The 16,383-nt window shown below is 40.9% G+C and overlaps 1 protein-coding gene across 1 annotated transcript in view; it reads right to left on the minus strand.

Moving 5' to 3' along the window:
* BIRC7 (baculoviral IAP repeat containing 7) overlaps positions 1–16,383 on the minus strand; it is a 54,075-nt gene that overhangs the window by 12,013 nt on the left and 25,679 nt on the right. Inside the window, 1 exon segment of the mRNA XM_043985944.1 lies at positions 2–264. Coding sequence (XP_043841879.1) covers positions 2–22 — 21 coding nt within the window. The 5' untranslated portion in view covers positions 23–264.

The raw sequence follows: 16,383 nt of genomic DNA on the forward strand, positions 1-16,383 counted from the left end.
TGAAAACTGGCATTTCTATCATGCCTGTCTGGATGCCGGCCTTGGGCCAGTGTGGGGGAAGGGAAAGGGGAGGAAGCCTGCTCTGACCTATTCCAAATCTGCTGGCTTAGCCTTCTGGAAAGCACTGGGTCAGGGATTTCACTTCACATGCTCTGACAGTGGTCACTCCCAGAGGTCATAGGGCTCACAGCCAGAGCCTTCCCTGGTATGACAGCAGCTCCAAAAGAGGTAGATATCTCAGCACCAAAGTGCCGGGGAGGATTGCTGGGGAAAGAATGAGGGAAGAGAACAAACAAGAATCATCCCTTATCTAAACCTGGTTCTATGGAACCTGGTCAGAGTAGATCACTACTCCAAAACTCTTACAGGAGAATAGCCCAGAAGATATTCAGTTACTGTTGGTTGTGGCTCCAACATAGTGCAGTTTCTGGACAGGTGCCACAGGGTCCCTGTCCCAGAAGATAGTTAACAAGAACTTGACTACCAAGTTGGAGGTTATGTATCTTGTTAAGAGATTCTTCTGGGCTGTAAGCATAGAAGCAGCTAGATAGAAAAGCTGAACTTGGAAGTTTTCACCTTCATAAGATCTCATGAAGAGTTAGTTACCTGTCCACCATCCCTTCCCCTCCTTTACTTCCCCATTTCTCCAGTAGTGCAGGCTTTTCCTCAGACTACACTAGCATATCCATATCTCAATTATGGGCCAATTCTTCGGCTCCAGCTAGACTAAGAATTTGTCCTCACATTGACAAAAGAACTAAATGGGAGAGTTTAGAGGCCTAGAGGCAGTGATCTCCAAACTTTTATCATTGTACATCGTATCATAAAAATGATACCCTCTCCCCCCCTCCCCACATAATGGATAGCTCTCCAAGTTAGGAAGACCGACTAGGCTCAAGTCTTGCCTTTAGCACATTTGCTGCGACTGTGGCTAAACTCTTATCTTTAACTGATGCCTCCATTTTCTTTCCTTTTATCTCATTAGCTCTCCTACAATTAGTTCTCCAAAGTTACTGATGATCTCTTGATAAATTGCCAAATCTAATTGCCTTTTCCCAATCCTCATCCTTCTTGACCTCTCTGGAGTCTTTGTTGAGACTCAATTGACCCTACCAATCACTCTTCTATTTAGTACTCCCTCCTCTCTGGGTTTCTGATACTGCTCTAACCTTGTTCTGCTTGATCTGACCATTCCTTTTTAGTCTCCTTTGCTGGATCTTTGTCCAGGTCATACTATACTCTGTACTGGAACCTCTTCTCCTTCTGTGCTATTTCACGTGGTGATCTCAACATCTTCATGTTTTCAATTATCATCTCTATGCTATGATTCTCAGATTTACTTCTCTGGTCCTAACATCTCTTCTAAGCTCCAGATAAGCATCTCCAACTGCATTTAGGCATTTCTTAACTCAAGGCCCCATGGATATTTTCAACTCATCATGTCTAAAACTGAATTCATTATCTGCCCCTCCCATTACTCTCCCCTTCCAAAATTCCCTTTTACTATTAAGGGCACCACCATTCTCCCCAGCCATTGGGACCAATAAAACACAGAGATACAGAGTTTCTAGGTAATTAATAATCAATTTATTAATTAGGCCAGCCTGTAATCAATAAATTTATAGCCAGTGGTTTCTCTCGGTAACCAAAGATGCCAAGGGAGCCACTGAAAATGCCTTAAATCTCTTCTGAAAGGGAATTCCCCTGATAAGTGAAATTCAACCCTGATTGGTAGACATTTAATGAAGAAGTGGGCTAAAAGTCTTCCACTCCTACTAAGAACAATATTTGATCATGAGACTCAGCAGTCTCAAAGCATCTGGGCAGGGGAAGCCATTTTCATCCCTGCCTCTCTGACTAGTTTTCTCTTTCATTAACTGGGTTGCTTTAAACTCTGATGGGAGGGAATCAAGGACAGGGGTGAGAGAAAAGACTATATTTGAACTCTTCTCAGAGCCCTAAAGGCAGAGAGTGAGTCTGGTTTCAGGCCCCTACAGCTTGTTGCCCAAACCTCACAGTAGGGGGCCACCCAGCACACAAGGCTCTGAGGAGCCCAGGCTCCTGGGCCTTAGGCCTTAGCAGGGCCTGAAGAGGGGGCCTGGGTTTTTGTTGGAGTCAGGCTAGGCTGGGAGTTTGCCTTGAGGCCTCCAAGGTGATCCCCTGTGATTTGGAGCTCAAGCCCCCACTTGAGTTTTGTTTTGCTTTGAAAGGTTTATATTACACAAGCACTGTTTTAATGGGGAATGGGTACATTCATACTCCAGCATAGGGTTGGGACCTAATGCCACAATCTGATTGGTCAATAAACAGAGGCAATCTGATTGGTCAAACCCCAAGTCAGGTTTTCTTTCTTGAAGAGTTATGTCCGTTAACACAGCATTGTTTTAAGGAAGAGCGGACACTCTTGCCCAGAATAGTTAAGGCCTGGTATCTGTAAAATCTGATTGGGGTTACTGGTACCACATGACTAGTTTCTAGCACTGTGATTATTCTACTTGGTACAGTCTAAATTGGTTGTTATTGTTTATGCTGTAGGTTGATAGGGAGAAAGTATGTAAATGAGGAATTGTAAAATGATGTAATGTATTGGTCAGAGGGGACCCCTTGAGGGGTATAAATAGAGGTAGGGACCTCACTTTAGTGCACTTTCTAGCACATTCAGAAGAGTGCAAGATGAATAAAGAAAGTTTCACCCATTGACTGCTGCCCTGCTTGGATTCTTTGAGTGGCAACCTACTAGGCAACACTAGAGCTGCCAACACTAGAGTTGCTAACACTAGAGCTGAGCAACATTTATTTGAGTGGTTAGCCATGTTTGTAACAGGGAGTTTCCTCTCTTAGGCCAAAGGTTCACACAGACTGCATTCTATTTATACTCTAAATGAACATTAGGTTTCCTAGTGAGTCCTGCCCAATCTATTTAATAGTATGTGCCTTGGTGCTAGGAGTAATCTCATTACTCAGCCATGCCCTTCAGAGACTGACTGACCTTTTCTGGAGTTGGGTCTCATCAGAATAGAAGGAAAAGGGTGGGTCACAAATTAATAATTAGTATTAACATACCAGTATAATATTAATTTCTCTTACCACCCAGGCTTGAAACCTAGGAATCATCCTTGACTACTCCCCCTCTATTACTCCATTTCCACCCCATATCCAATCTGTTGCCAATTCCTAATTGATTTTCATTTTAGTAACATGTCCTGTATACAGACAGTTCTTACTCTATATAATGGACTGTAGAAAGGGGAGAGAGGCAGGAAGGTGCCCTAGTACTAGTGAAGGGATGAGACATGGTTTTCAGGATCTGTGGGGGCCAGAGACAGAGAAACAAGAGCAGAAGGAGGACCATGTGGGGTGGAAACAGATGCATGGTATCCACAAGCAGAGAGAAAACAGATATAAGGGGGCCCCTACACTCAAGGCAGGTGGGGGGAGTGGGTCAAAGTTCTCTTCTCCTGTGCTGGGCCTTGCCTCAAATAAACTGAGGATTAGCAAAGACTTTATTTTAGAAAGGCCAAGATCATCCACTGTGTCTTCTGCCATTGTCCAGTTGTCTGTGAATTTTTGTCTTACCACTAGTCTTTGATGACTCTGAGGACAGAGTGAGGCTGATAGTCATCAGCTCTGACTCACTTAAATCCAATTTACTCAAAAGTCAAGACATCAATGGTGATATCTTTAGTCTTCTTTGAGAACAAAGGATGAACAACAACAGGGGTCTCAAGCCAAGCCCTGATCCAGTAGAGGTAGGCAGTGTTAGTACATGGGTTCTTCTGGTTCACTTGGAGGTTTTTTGTTTGGTTGGTTGGTGTGGGGGTTTTTTTGGTGAAAGGATGGAGGCCCACCAATGTACTAAGGTAAGGGGATTGGAGCGGGGTAGGAGAGGAGTACGAGCACAGTACCGTATAGTAAACAAGTGATTTTTTGGGAATGTGAATTTCTTTCAGAATCTTTTACCAAAAAGTCAAAATTGGGCAGCTAAGTGGCACAATGGATAGAGGGCCAGGCCTGAAGTCAGGAAGACTCATCTTCTATGTAATTTAAAATTCTAAATGTGGGTTCTAATCTGTTTTCCCCCCCCCCCAGTTTTAGGGGAAAAACTGACTAAAAATCACTGATAAATGAATTTAGAATTTTTTTAAGGGTTTATTGAAAGATAGTAAAAGAAAGAGAAAGATTGAGAAGAGATTCTTATAAACCTGGCAATCCTAACCTTCCTAATCTCCCACTCCTGAAGTTCCCTGCACCATGCAGATGTCTCACAGCCAAAGAGGAAGCACAGGTCCCGCCAGCCTTTACTTCCTCCTTCATGTTCCCCGCCCTTAGAAATGGGAGGCCCCTCAAGTTGATTGGCTGGTAGCCTTGATAGACAGTACCCACGAGCAAACATCACTTCCTGACACCAAGGACCTTGGACCCACATGGCTTGCCTTCAGAGCTTTCTCCTCATGCTGGAGCTTTTCTATAGTACATCTCCAGCATATGGCTTCATTCCAATCATTACACTTCCTTACTTCAAATTTGGCTTCAGACACCAGCTTTGTGACCCTGGGCAAGTCATTTTAACCCTGTTTGATTCAGTTTCCCATCTGGAAATGAACTGCAGAAGGAAATGGCAAATCACTCCAATATCTTTGCCAAGAAAATCCCAAATAGGGTCACAAAGAGTTAGACATGATTGAAAAAATTTAATAATGACAACAATGTCGAATTTGCATAATGGGAATTTATGTGAAGCAAGAACGGTCTATATGTTCCTTTCTCTCCTCCATCGTTGCTACCACCCTGGTGTAGGCCCCTCATCTCCTCACTCATGCTTGTTTTTATTGCATCAGCCTTGTGGTTGGTCTTCTTGCCTCAAGTCTCTTCCCATTCTAGTCTATCTTCCACTCAGTTTGTCAAACGAGTATTCCTAAATATGCCTGACTACGCACTCCCCTGTTCAATAAAGCTCAGTGGCTCCTTATCATCTCTAGGATCAAATATAAAATACTGGGGCAGCTAGGTGACACAGTGGATAGAGCACCAGCCCTGGAGTCAGGAGTACTGAGTTCATATCTGGCCCCAGACACTTACACTTACTAGCTGTGTGACCTTAAGCAAGTCACTTACCCCAATTGCCTCACTAAAAATAGATATAATACTCTGGTTTCACATTCAAAACCCTTCACAACCTGATCCCCTCCTATCTTTCTGGTCATCTAATACCCACTATCTGCTCCTGTACCATCTTCTGGCTGATCTCTAGGCTCCAGAGGAAAAAGGAGAGGTAAGGTAAGGCCTTCCATCTAAACACATTCCTTCCATCTCCTGCTGTATGCATCTCCTGCAGGAAGGGGAGAGGGAGCTTTCCATCTTGCAGTGTTTGTTTCCTGCCTGATTTCCAGCCTCTGGAAAGAAGAAATGAGGGTCCTCCATCTGACTGTGTGCCTTCCATCTTATGCTGCACATGTCGCCTGACTGATTTCCAGACTCCTCTGGGAAGAGGAGAGGTACCTTTCACCGAACGATTAATACACACCTGTTCATATGCTTCACATTCCAGTGATTCTGAACTCCAGTAGGTTATCATCCAAATCCTATTCTTCATTCCCCAATGACTAACTCCTAATTCCTATCCTCATCAACTCACTTACCCTAAAGCCCGAACCCAACGCTATCCACCCTTTCCACTGTGCCCTCTGGAATGCCTGCTCCATACTCAACAAGTCTATTTTCATCCTATATCTTTTCCTTTCCTACTCCTTCCATCTTCTGGCTGTAGCTGAAAGCTGGCCTCACTTTTGATGACAGATGCTCCACGATGGGCGACCCTTTCCACGACGGGCCTCTACTTTATCTTTTGCTCTCAGCTCCCTGATTGAAGTAGAGGAAGTGGGAATTCTCCTTACTTCCTGCTGTCACGTCCAAGGCTTTTCAACCATTGCATTCAGTAACTGATCCGCCTTTTAGGCTGGTGACCAGGTTGAAAGTTGCGAAATAAATGAGGAAAGTTGTGAGCTTTTGACTGATATTGATGGGAGGTATCATGGATTTTATTAAGCAATTTGTTTTATTAATCATGGGCATAAGAATTCAAAACCAGTCCTCCTCAGCTTGGCACTAGACCCCCAAATACTAGGGAAGATAGATTTTGATGCAGTAAAAGAAATATAATTACAGGAGATAAATCAGTATAAAAGATTAAGCTATTAGATGTTCTAATTAGAGGAAAGATTAGGGGCTTTCTGAGTTGGGAGGGAGAGATCCAACAGGTGCAATTCCCCGAAATCAGAAAAAGAGATGTCCCACTCCTCTCTATGTGTCTGTATTCAATCAGAGGAACAAGGAAACAGTAGCTGATTACAGGGCCATTTTTAAGATAAGACGTATGAATTGTTTGAGATATATAATTTTGAGAAAACTTCTTGCATCAATTTTCAGATGTGACTGGGTTTCTGGTCAGCATAACCTAGGTCCTCAGTTACGTGTTTCTAAGCAACTGATAGAGGTAATCCAGCTTCCCAGCCACCCAGGCTATGTTCAAACAATGCACTAAAATTTTCTCATAATTCCCATAATTGAATAGTTTTCTCACAAGAGAGAAATTGGACTAGATGAATAATAGAATAGAAAGGGAACTGAGCTAGATCTAGACTTCAGTCACAAGTTGGAGTCAGTGTGGCTTACCCAATTCCCATAAACCCCACAAGGTCCATATAATTTATATCTTCTACCGAATCAAAATCCTTATAGTTGTTGTCTTTAATACATTCCTCTTCCTTCCTTAATGAGTTCAGGACCTGGCTTACAATCTTTCTCTCCTCACCAAGTCCTGCCTTCATGATAGGGGATATCAACAAATATATTGATATTCCCTCAAACACCCTAACTTACCAGTTCTTCAATCTACTTTTTTCCCATGACCTACTCCACCCCAAAGTCAGCCACACATAAACATGGTCATACCCTTGATCTTGCCATTACCCACAAATGTTACCACCTCCAAATTCAAGAACTTTGAAATTCCTTCATCACATCACAAACTACTGGCTTTCTACCTTTCCCTCTGCCTTTCCACATACTCTTCTATGACCTCCAATTCTTTGACCTCTCAGTTCTCTTCCAGGCTATCATTTATTCACTAGCTACTCTCTCCTTTCCCCATCAAGACTTGTTGGTGAACCAGTTCAACTCTACTCTCTTTTCTTGAGTCCCTTGCCTCAATCATATTGCCTATTGTGTGCCCGTCAAGCCTCAGCCTTCGATCACTGCCACCATCCACTGCCTTCATTCCTACATATGTTGAATGAAGGTGGAGAAAATTATACAACTATTCTCACAGGATCCATTACAAATTTATGTTATATAATCTCAACTGGGCCCTCACTGCTGCTATGCAATCCTTATTTATCCTTCCCTGATCAATTCACTATCTCAGTCTCCATATCTACTCTTCAAAACATTTTCCTCCCTCCTCAAACCTCCTATGGCTCCCCCTCTTCCCACCCTTGCATCAGAGAGCCTTGCCCCCTGAAAAAATTGAGACCATTCACTGAGAACTCCCTCTTCTTTTCATGCCTGTACTACTGCAACAGATTGCTGGCTGGTCCACCTGCCTGCCACAAGTTTCCTCCATTCTAGGGCATCCTTTATTCAGTCACCAAAGTGATTTTCATAAATCACATAGCTGACCATGTCACTCTCTCCTCTATAAACTCCAGTGGTTCCCTGTTGCTTCCAGGATCAAATACAAAATTCTGGTCTTTTATAACCTGTTCCCTTTTCAGTATTCTTATACTTTATAACCTACTAAATATTCTTCGATCCAGTAACATGTTGATCTTCTTGCTATTTCCCAACAAGACACTCCATCTCTTGGCTGCAGGCATTTTCTTTGGCTGTTACTGATGCCTGGAATGTACTCTCTTCTTCTTCTTCTTCTTCTTCTTCTTCTTCTTCTTCTTCTTCTTCTTCTTCTTCTTCTTCTTCTTCTTTTTTTGCAGGGCAATGAGGGTTAAGTGACTTGCCCAGGGCCACACAGCTAGTAAGTGTCAAGTGTCTGACTCAGATTTGAACTCAGGTCCTCCTGAATCCAGGGCCAGTGCTCTATCCACTATGCCACCTGGCTGCCCCATGCACTCTCTTCTTACCTCAGCCTTCTGGCTTCCTTCAAGTACCAGCTAAAATCCCACCATCTATAGGATGCTTTTCCTCATTCCTCTTGATTCTGTTGCTTTCCGTTTGTTGATAATTTCTTACTTTTATCCTGTATATAGCTTATTTGTACATATTTGTTTGTATGTTCTCTCTCATATTAGACTGTGAGCTCCTCAAGGACAAAGATTGTCTTTTGCCTTTCTTTGTATGCCCAGCACTTATCATAGAGAGGCAGAGAGTAGGTGCTTAATAAATGCCTAACTCCCAACGCTATGATTCAGGGACACTGGCTTTTCTTGCATATTTCATCTGCAGACTGCAGGCATTTTCACAGGCTGTCCTCCAAGCCTGGAATGTTCTTCCTCCTTACCTCTGACTCTTAGCTGCATGGGTTTACTTCAGCTCCCAGTTAAAATCCCATCTTCTACAAGAAGTCTTTCCTGATCCCTCTTAAATGTTACATAAACAATTAGCATTAGATACTATATTTTGTCTTTTATCAACCATTTTTCTGAAGTTAAGTTTCAAACTCTATGAAAGTCACCTGATTTTGGAGACTGCACAAGTTTACTCCCCCTCCCCACTGCCACTCAATCCCAAGAATATCCCTCTACCCCTCACCTGAATGTCTCTCAATCTCCTGCACCAATAAGAAACCAGGTGTCTTAATTCCTATATCCTGTTTTTCACTCTCTTCAAATTATAAATTTACTGTAAGAAACCAAGCTTCTGGTCCCTTAACTACCAAGAGTTTGATGCTTGGTTCATTTTGCAGACTGCATTCCTTGCTTAATAAATCATTGTCTGCATGTAAACTACTTGAGTTTCTTTATTCACTGTGACATAATGCTACTTCTTTCCTTCTGTTTATTACCTCCAATTCATCCTGTTCAGTAGCTTGTTTGAATATGGGTTGTTTGTATGTTGGTCTCCCCAAGTAGACTGTGAGCTTTTTAGAAAGCAAAGACTGTTTTTTGTATCCCCAAAACTTAGCACTTTCCCTGACATGTGTGTAGAATACTTAAATAAAGTTATTGACTAGCAATCTCTGTGGCTCTAAGTAACTAAGACATAAGTTTGAAGAGAAGATGCTGACCTGCACTAGTAGAGAGTGTTTCCTCACCTGAGAACTACCAATACTAACCAAAAATCACAGGTTCGGGTTCCTATCCAATCAATTATATACCTGCACTACTGTGGCTATATCACTCTCGTTCAACCAAAACAAAAATGTCGGAAAGTAATAGTTACTCTCACAAGTCATTTCTCTGGAATATAGAGTCTATCCTCCAGGGAACACCTACTACAGTTGTCTTGAGGGCCCTAGATATAGGTTGGGGGAAGAAATTCTACAAATGGCACTGGTGCAGCTGCTGCTGCTGCTGCGGATTATTACTATTCTGAAGGATCTATGGTAGAGGCAGAAGGTGGAAGGTTGGAAGCACAGCAATGGGGAGGAAGCAGAATAGAGAAAATAGTTTGGAGAAAATGGGTGAAGGGGAGGTGTGGTTGTGTTGGAGGCAAGCCCTAAAACTCTTGATTATGGGGAGGGTAGGATTTGACTCATCTTTCTGCATTCCATTTGGGTAATCACATCCCTTTTGGGGCTATGACATATTCCCCTCAGGGTTATGTAATGGATTTCTAGAAGACCCCAGTCCTTACTTTCATAATTGTGGTTCTTAAGTTGGTTACTGTAGAGGACTCAGGAAAATGCAGTGTAACTAAGTGAGAAAACTTGGGTTAAGGTGCTTGACCAATAAGAAACAGCTAGATTTTGAGCTAAAAAAGGAAGGAAGACCAAAAGCTCTTCCCCAGTACATAAGTGGTCAAAAAAATAGGAGCAAAATTCTCAAAAGAAATTGCAAACTATTAACAACCAATGGGGCAGCTAGGTGGCGCAGTGGATAGAGCACCGGCCCTGGAGTCAGGAGGACCTGAGTTCAAATCCGGCCTCAGACACTTAACACTTACTAGCTGTGTGACCCTGGGCAAGTCACTTAACCCCAATTGCCTCACTAAAAAAACAAAAGCAAAAACAAAAAGCAAAAACAAAACCAACTAATGAAAGAATGTTCTGAATCATTAATAAGAAAATTGCTAATCAAAAGAACCTCACTCCCAGTGTATTTGAAAAAAAAAAAGACAGATAATGAGAAGAGTTAATAGTGAAAGGGGTATATAAAAAGGGTAATTGCCAATACATTGTTTTTGGAGCTATGACTTGGTCCAACAATTCTGAAATGTAATTTGGAATTATGCGAGATTGACTAAAGGATAGCTTAGACTCTGAGATTCCATTGCTACACATATACCCTAAGGAGGTTAATGACAAAAATAGACTCCATTGTATACCAAAATATTTATAGAAGTACTTTTTGGGGTAGCAAAAAACAAGAAACAAAAAAGGCCCCCATGATTGGGGAATGGTTAGAAACTTGTGGCATACGAATGGAATGGAATGTTATTATGTTGTAGGAAACAATGACTATGAAGAATACAAATAATAATGGAAAAACATAAGCAGAATCAGGAAAACAATATAAATGACTATAGCAATGTAAATAAAAACAATAACAATAATAAAACAATTAGAACTGAATGTGACAAAGTTATCATGACCAAGATTGGCCCCCAAAAAAGATGTATAAGAAGATACCTCTTCCCATCAACCCTGAAAAGGTTGGGGTTACAGATGTAGAACACTGCTTATAAAATCATACTTTTGGGGGCAGCTAGGTGGTGCAGTAGATAAAGCACTGGCCCTGGATTCAGAAGGATCTGAGTTCAAATTCAACCTCAGACACTTGACACTTACTAGTTGTGTGACCCTGGGCAAGTCACTTAACCCTTATTGCCCCAAAGCAAAAAAAAAAAAAATGATATTTTTTAGAATGTTGGTTAGTTTTGTAGAATTTTTTGTTTTCTTAACTATAAGGGACAGCTTAACTCAGAGGTTGTAGGGGAAGGATGCAGTGGGAAATGTAAGGAATGTGAAAACTAAAGATATCAGGAAAAATATATTTTTAAAAAGAGTGAAGAAGACTAGAGAGATGTGCTTTTAGTTGAGTTCAGACAAATGATCTCTTCATTAAAGGTTCTCGGTGAATTTATTTGTAAGACAACTGAATTCTGAAGCAGGCTTTTAATAATTCATTCTAAAATAGTGTTTTAGATTGCTTTCATTTCTAATTACATCTCTCCCTGCTATTCCCTCTAAAGAGCAATCCTTTGTAACAAAGACTTTAAAAGGGGGGGAGGGGAAGCAACTCAGCAAAGCTAAAAATCAACTCAGTTAAGCAAAATATTTTCAAGGCATTCTCAATAAGCATGTACTGTCCTCTGTGTAAATGGGCATGCCCAGATCACCTAATATGGAGACTCCTTATATCCCTTAATCCATGGGTGGGAGTAGCCTCTTTTCACTGGTTGCATAGACAGAACAGGCCAGAAAAGGCCATATCTTTATGTGGTCCCATCATAGTAAGTGTGTGATCCTAGTAAGATCTGTAACCCTCCCGCCTCCCCCCCCCCCTTAGCATCAGGTGTCCTGTGGCTCAAAGGGATGCAGAATAGACATCTCTTGTCTCATCTTCACCTCCCCACCCCCACCTTCTTCAAGGAAGACTTTAATAATTCCAGAGGGGAAGCAAGAAATCGGGGTTGGAGAACACTCTGCTTTCCTCTGAGAGTGCTAGAATTTTATGTCTGTTCCCTTAAATATTAATTATATTGGAAATGTAATCATTATTGGGGGGAATGAGGACCTCAAGCTTTATATCCAAGGCTTGACCCCTTTCCCACCAAATACCACTTCCACAATGAACGCATAGCAAATAATAAAGAATCCTATTTATCCAAATCATAGCAAAACATAAATCAGAGAAGGTATACATAGGACAATATATACCAGACAATACAGAGTGAAGGAGTTCTCCCATTGGGAACAAGGTAACTGCTCAACTAAGAAAGTCCCAGATCTCAACTAAGGGGAAACTCCCCCAAATCTCTACTTTGGCAAGCTGGGGATAGAGTCATTCTGGAGACTGACAGCTCCTCTCATGTGTCTCCAGGGTCTTTTCCTTTAGGGACTTGAAGTGGGGTTGGCCTCTTCCATTTTCCTTTGGAAATCTGGAAGCCAGAAGCCTCCAAAGAGACTGAAAGAGACTTCCAAAGAGACTGAGTCCTAAAGAAGACTGAAGAGTGAAGCTCTCTCTATCTTGATGACCCTTCCCACCCCTCAGAAGGGTAGGGCATTCATCTCCTCCAATGAAGAGAGATTCCCATACCAAAGGGCTTTGGAACAAGGATTCCATTCAAAACTGGTGAGATTGGGACAGTACCTCTCTTTCCTTACTCACTTTTTCCTGTTGCTTCCAGAGGGCCTGGGGGTTCTTACCTACCCCTCAGAAGAGAAGGATAGTTGGGGGAGAAGGAATTTCACGTTGGGCATGAATGACTGGAAAGGAAACCAGCTTTTTAGCCTCTGCAGGGGGACAATGCTTTCTTTGGGATGCCTCTGTCTCCCTAATTCCCTGGAAATTTTGTTTTCTGTTTCCCCAGCTTTCCTGCTGATGAGAGCCCAAGTGAGACTGGAGGTGGTGTTGGTCAGAGCAGAGTCAAAGGCATATCTGGAAGGAGCAAAGGTCACATCTCCCTGCTCAGCTACTAGTCATCAGTCATGAGACCAGGGAGACCAAGTCATTCTGGAAGGGCTGGTATCCTAGAAAGAGGGAAGAGTTCTACAACCTGGCTAAAAGAACACTGGTGGCAGGAGACCTGGCTCAAGTCCTTCTTCAGACCCTAATGCTAGTCCTCAGTTTGCTGCTCTATAAAACGAGATGGTCTCAAACATCTCTTCTAGATCTAAGGAGTCTGACTCTAGACAAGATTTACATGCTATTTAATTTTCCAATCTAGTTAGCTTCAACTTCAAAAAGTTGCAGGGGCAAGTCACAGCTACTCTCTTTCCTCCTCCATAAAATGAAAGATTTAGACTAGATGATTTCCTAAGTGCCTTCCAGTTCTAACCTGAAACTGAGAGTTTGGTTAGGGAGGTGGGATTGGCTTCAATTCAGGGGTGAGCTATGTGATACACTTTTAAATTTAATCTGCATTGTTAAAATTTTCTCTATCACTTTCAGTCTAGACAATCAACAAAATAGTAAATCAAGCCCTGATTTGTAGCATTTGCCAATTTCTGAGGTGTAAATGTTTACAGTGAAAATTTAACAGTTGGTTCCAGTTTCAAATGGGTTCTGCATGCCCTCTTTTCAATTCTTCTTTCAATCTTCTTCCTAAAAGTATGTTTTTTCTTCTTTAAGGTTCACCACCCCACCTCCAACCTCAGTAATCAAACTTCCAAGATATCAGGTGTGAAGATCTAACTGACTTTAACACATAGTTATCAATAATGGTTAAAAAGGAGGAAAAAATGAGAAAGGAGAGAGAAAGGAGAAAGGAGAAGAGAAAGAGGATAGAGCAGGAGCAGCAGCAGCAGCAGAAGCAGGAATAGCAGCAGCTTGTAGATGGCCTACTTCCTCTGGGAGGGTAGGCAGCCTATTCAACAGTTGCCTCAGGGTGTCCTAAAGTTTCTCCCCCTTGGAGGCCAGTGATAGAGAATCTCGGTCTCCCACTTTGGGATTGTCTCTACTGGTCCCTTCCCCCATTTGAGAGTGTCTTTCACGACTGATTGCCCCCTAGTGGGAAAGACTTCCTATTATGCCTCTAACAACAATAAGGATAATAAGGTAGTTTTAATGGAAGTTTTCCCTCTGAAGAGGGGGATATCTGGTTGTTAATATGATTTTGTTCTACTCCAAAATAGTATTTTTCTTCTCAACTTTTCTTTCCCTACTCCAAATTCAAAAATTCATGTTTCCCAGTTTTTTTTTTCTATACAAGTATTTTATTATTTTCCAGTAACATGTTGAGATAGTTTTCAATATTTGTTCTTATAAGATTCCTAGTTTCACATTTTTCTCCCTCCCTTCCCTCCCCTTCCTCTCCCCTCCCCAAGCCAGCAAGTAATCTGATATAGGTCATATATGTACAATCACATTAAACATATTTCTGCATTAGTCATGCTGTGAAAGAAGAATCAGGGCAAAAGGGAATAACCTCAAAAAAGAAAAACAACAAAAACAATAGAAATAGTATATGGTTAAATCTGCATCTAGATTCCACAGTCAGTTTATTTTAATAGAACAGATTCATCCTACTGATAAAACATACTCAAATGCTGAAACAAATGTTTCCACTTGCTGTCCCTCCAAGCTCCTACAGCCTTGTACAAAAGAATAAATAATGGAGAAACAAGTAGCCCATTAAATATCCAACTCACTGCTCAACTGAGTCACCCTCTACCTAGTTCTGGGCCCCACAGACAACTATAGAATCTAAGCCCTAGGGTTGCTATCCTATGTAATCCTGAAGTTGCCTAAGGATTGTATCATTAGCTAGATCTGAACCACAAGACAAGGAGAAGACCCTGACTGCCATTCTCACAATTTCACAATGGCTTCTCATTCTTAAATGTTTTCATTTACTTTTAAAATTATGAACTTAATGATTATTAATAAACACCAACATTTCAATATATGAAGAGAAAAAAATATCATATGTGAAACCATATTTATGTGGTTGTTGTTCAATAAAAAAAAACCCATTTGGGGTTTTCTTGGCAGAGATACTGGAGGGTTTGCCATTTCCTTCTCCAGCTCATTTTATAGATGAGGAAACTGAGGCAAACAGGGTTGTGATTTGCCCAGGGATCATACAGCTAGTATCTAAGACCAGACTTTGAACGTGGGAAGAGGAATATTCCTGACTCCAGGCCCAGCACTTTATCCACTGCACCACCTAGTGGCCCTAACCATATATCAATACACAGATACATACAATTATCTACATACATACATATATTATAAATAAAGAGCATGCATATTAAATTTAACAAGGTAGTAATGAAATTGCCCTGGTTTGACCTCTTCTGAATATTTTTGTCTATATTTTTAATGAATTAGTGATGTTCTTTCTACATCTCTACCCCTTTAACCTCCCACAGAAATCTTCTCTTGTAACACATCAGTCATATCTGAAAAAATGTCTTGTTCTGTCCCTCCTGTGTAGTGGTTCTTAACTTTTTTCATGTCATGGATCCCTTTGGCAATTTTCTGAAGCCCCTGTTCCTCTTTTTCAGAAGAATATTTTTAAATATACAAAATAAAATGTCTAGGATTATAAAAAAAATTGGTCATTTTGAGTTATGCAACTATCAATTTTATTTTTAAAAATCAAGTTTATATACCCCAGGTTGAGAACCCCCTGATTTAATCCATCGCCGTCTCTATCCAAGCGATGGCAGGTTTCGAATATCAGTTTTCCAGAGTAATGATTAGTTATATTGTGTTAGACCAGAGTTCTGAAACCTTTAAAAGTTGTTTTCTTTCCCAGGTGGCACAATTATATTCCGTTTGTATTCCTGTGTCCAAAATGTGTTCATCCATTCCCCAACTGATAGGCAACCTACTTCATTTCCAGTTCTTTGCTACCAGAAAAAAAGTACTACTATAGATATTTTTGTACAAATGAGTCCTTTCTATCATTAACCTTTTAGGGTATATGCCTAGTAGTAGTATCACTGGCCAAGGGATATGTATGGTTTTGTGACATTTTTGAGTATAATATCAAATTGTTTTCCAACATAGTTGGATCAGTTTCCAGCTTCATTAACAGTACATAATTATTCCTATTTTCTCACAGTCCCTTCTAATAATTGTCATTTTCACCTTCTTTTCATCTTTACCATATAGTGACTGTGAGGTACAAGCTTGGGGTATTTTATGTTCCATTTCTATTATTAGTTATCTGAAACAGTTTTTCATATGGCTGTTGATAGCTTACATTTCTTCATTGAAAACTTCCTGTTCATATCCTCTGACCACTATTATCTAGCTGGACCTCTTATTACTGGGAAATGATCTTGTTCTTCTACATTTATCTCAATCCCTACTGCAAAGATGTTTTTTCCAGTTAAATGATTCTCTCTAATTCTATTGATCTTGTTAGAGCAAAAAAAGTTAAATTGTATATCTTGAGACTGTCCATTATGTCTTTTATGATAAACCCCTTAAGTTAAAAATTCTCTCTTTAAATGTGTGAAAGGTATCTTCGCCCTCTCCTGCTTTTTAAAAATGCTATTATCTGTCATTCCATTTGGAGCCTATAGTGATAGATGGT

The sequence above is a fragment of the Dromiciops gliroides genome, chromosome 2 (genome assembly GCF_019393635.1).
Source record: "Dromiciops gliroides isolate mDroGli1 chromosome 2, mDroGli1.pri, whole genome shotgun sequence".
NCBI lineage: Eukaryota > Metazoa > Chordata > Mammalia > Microbiotheria > Microbiotheriidae > Dromiciops > Dromiciops gliroides.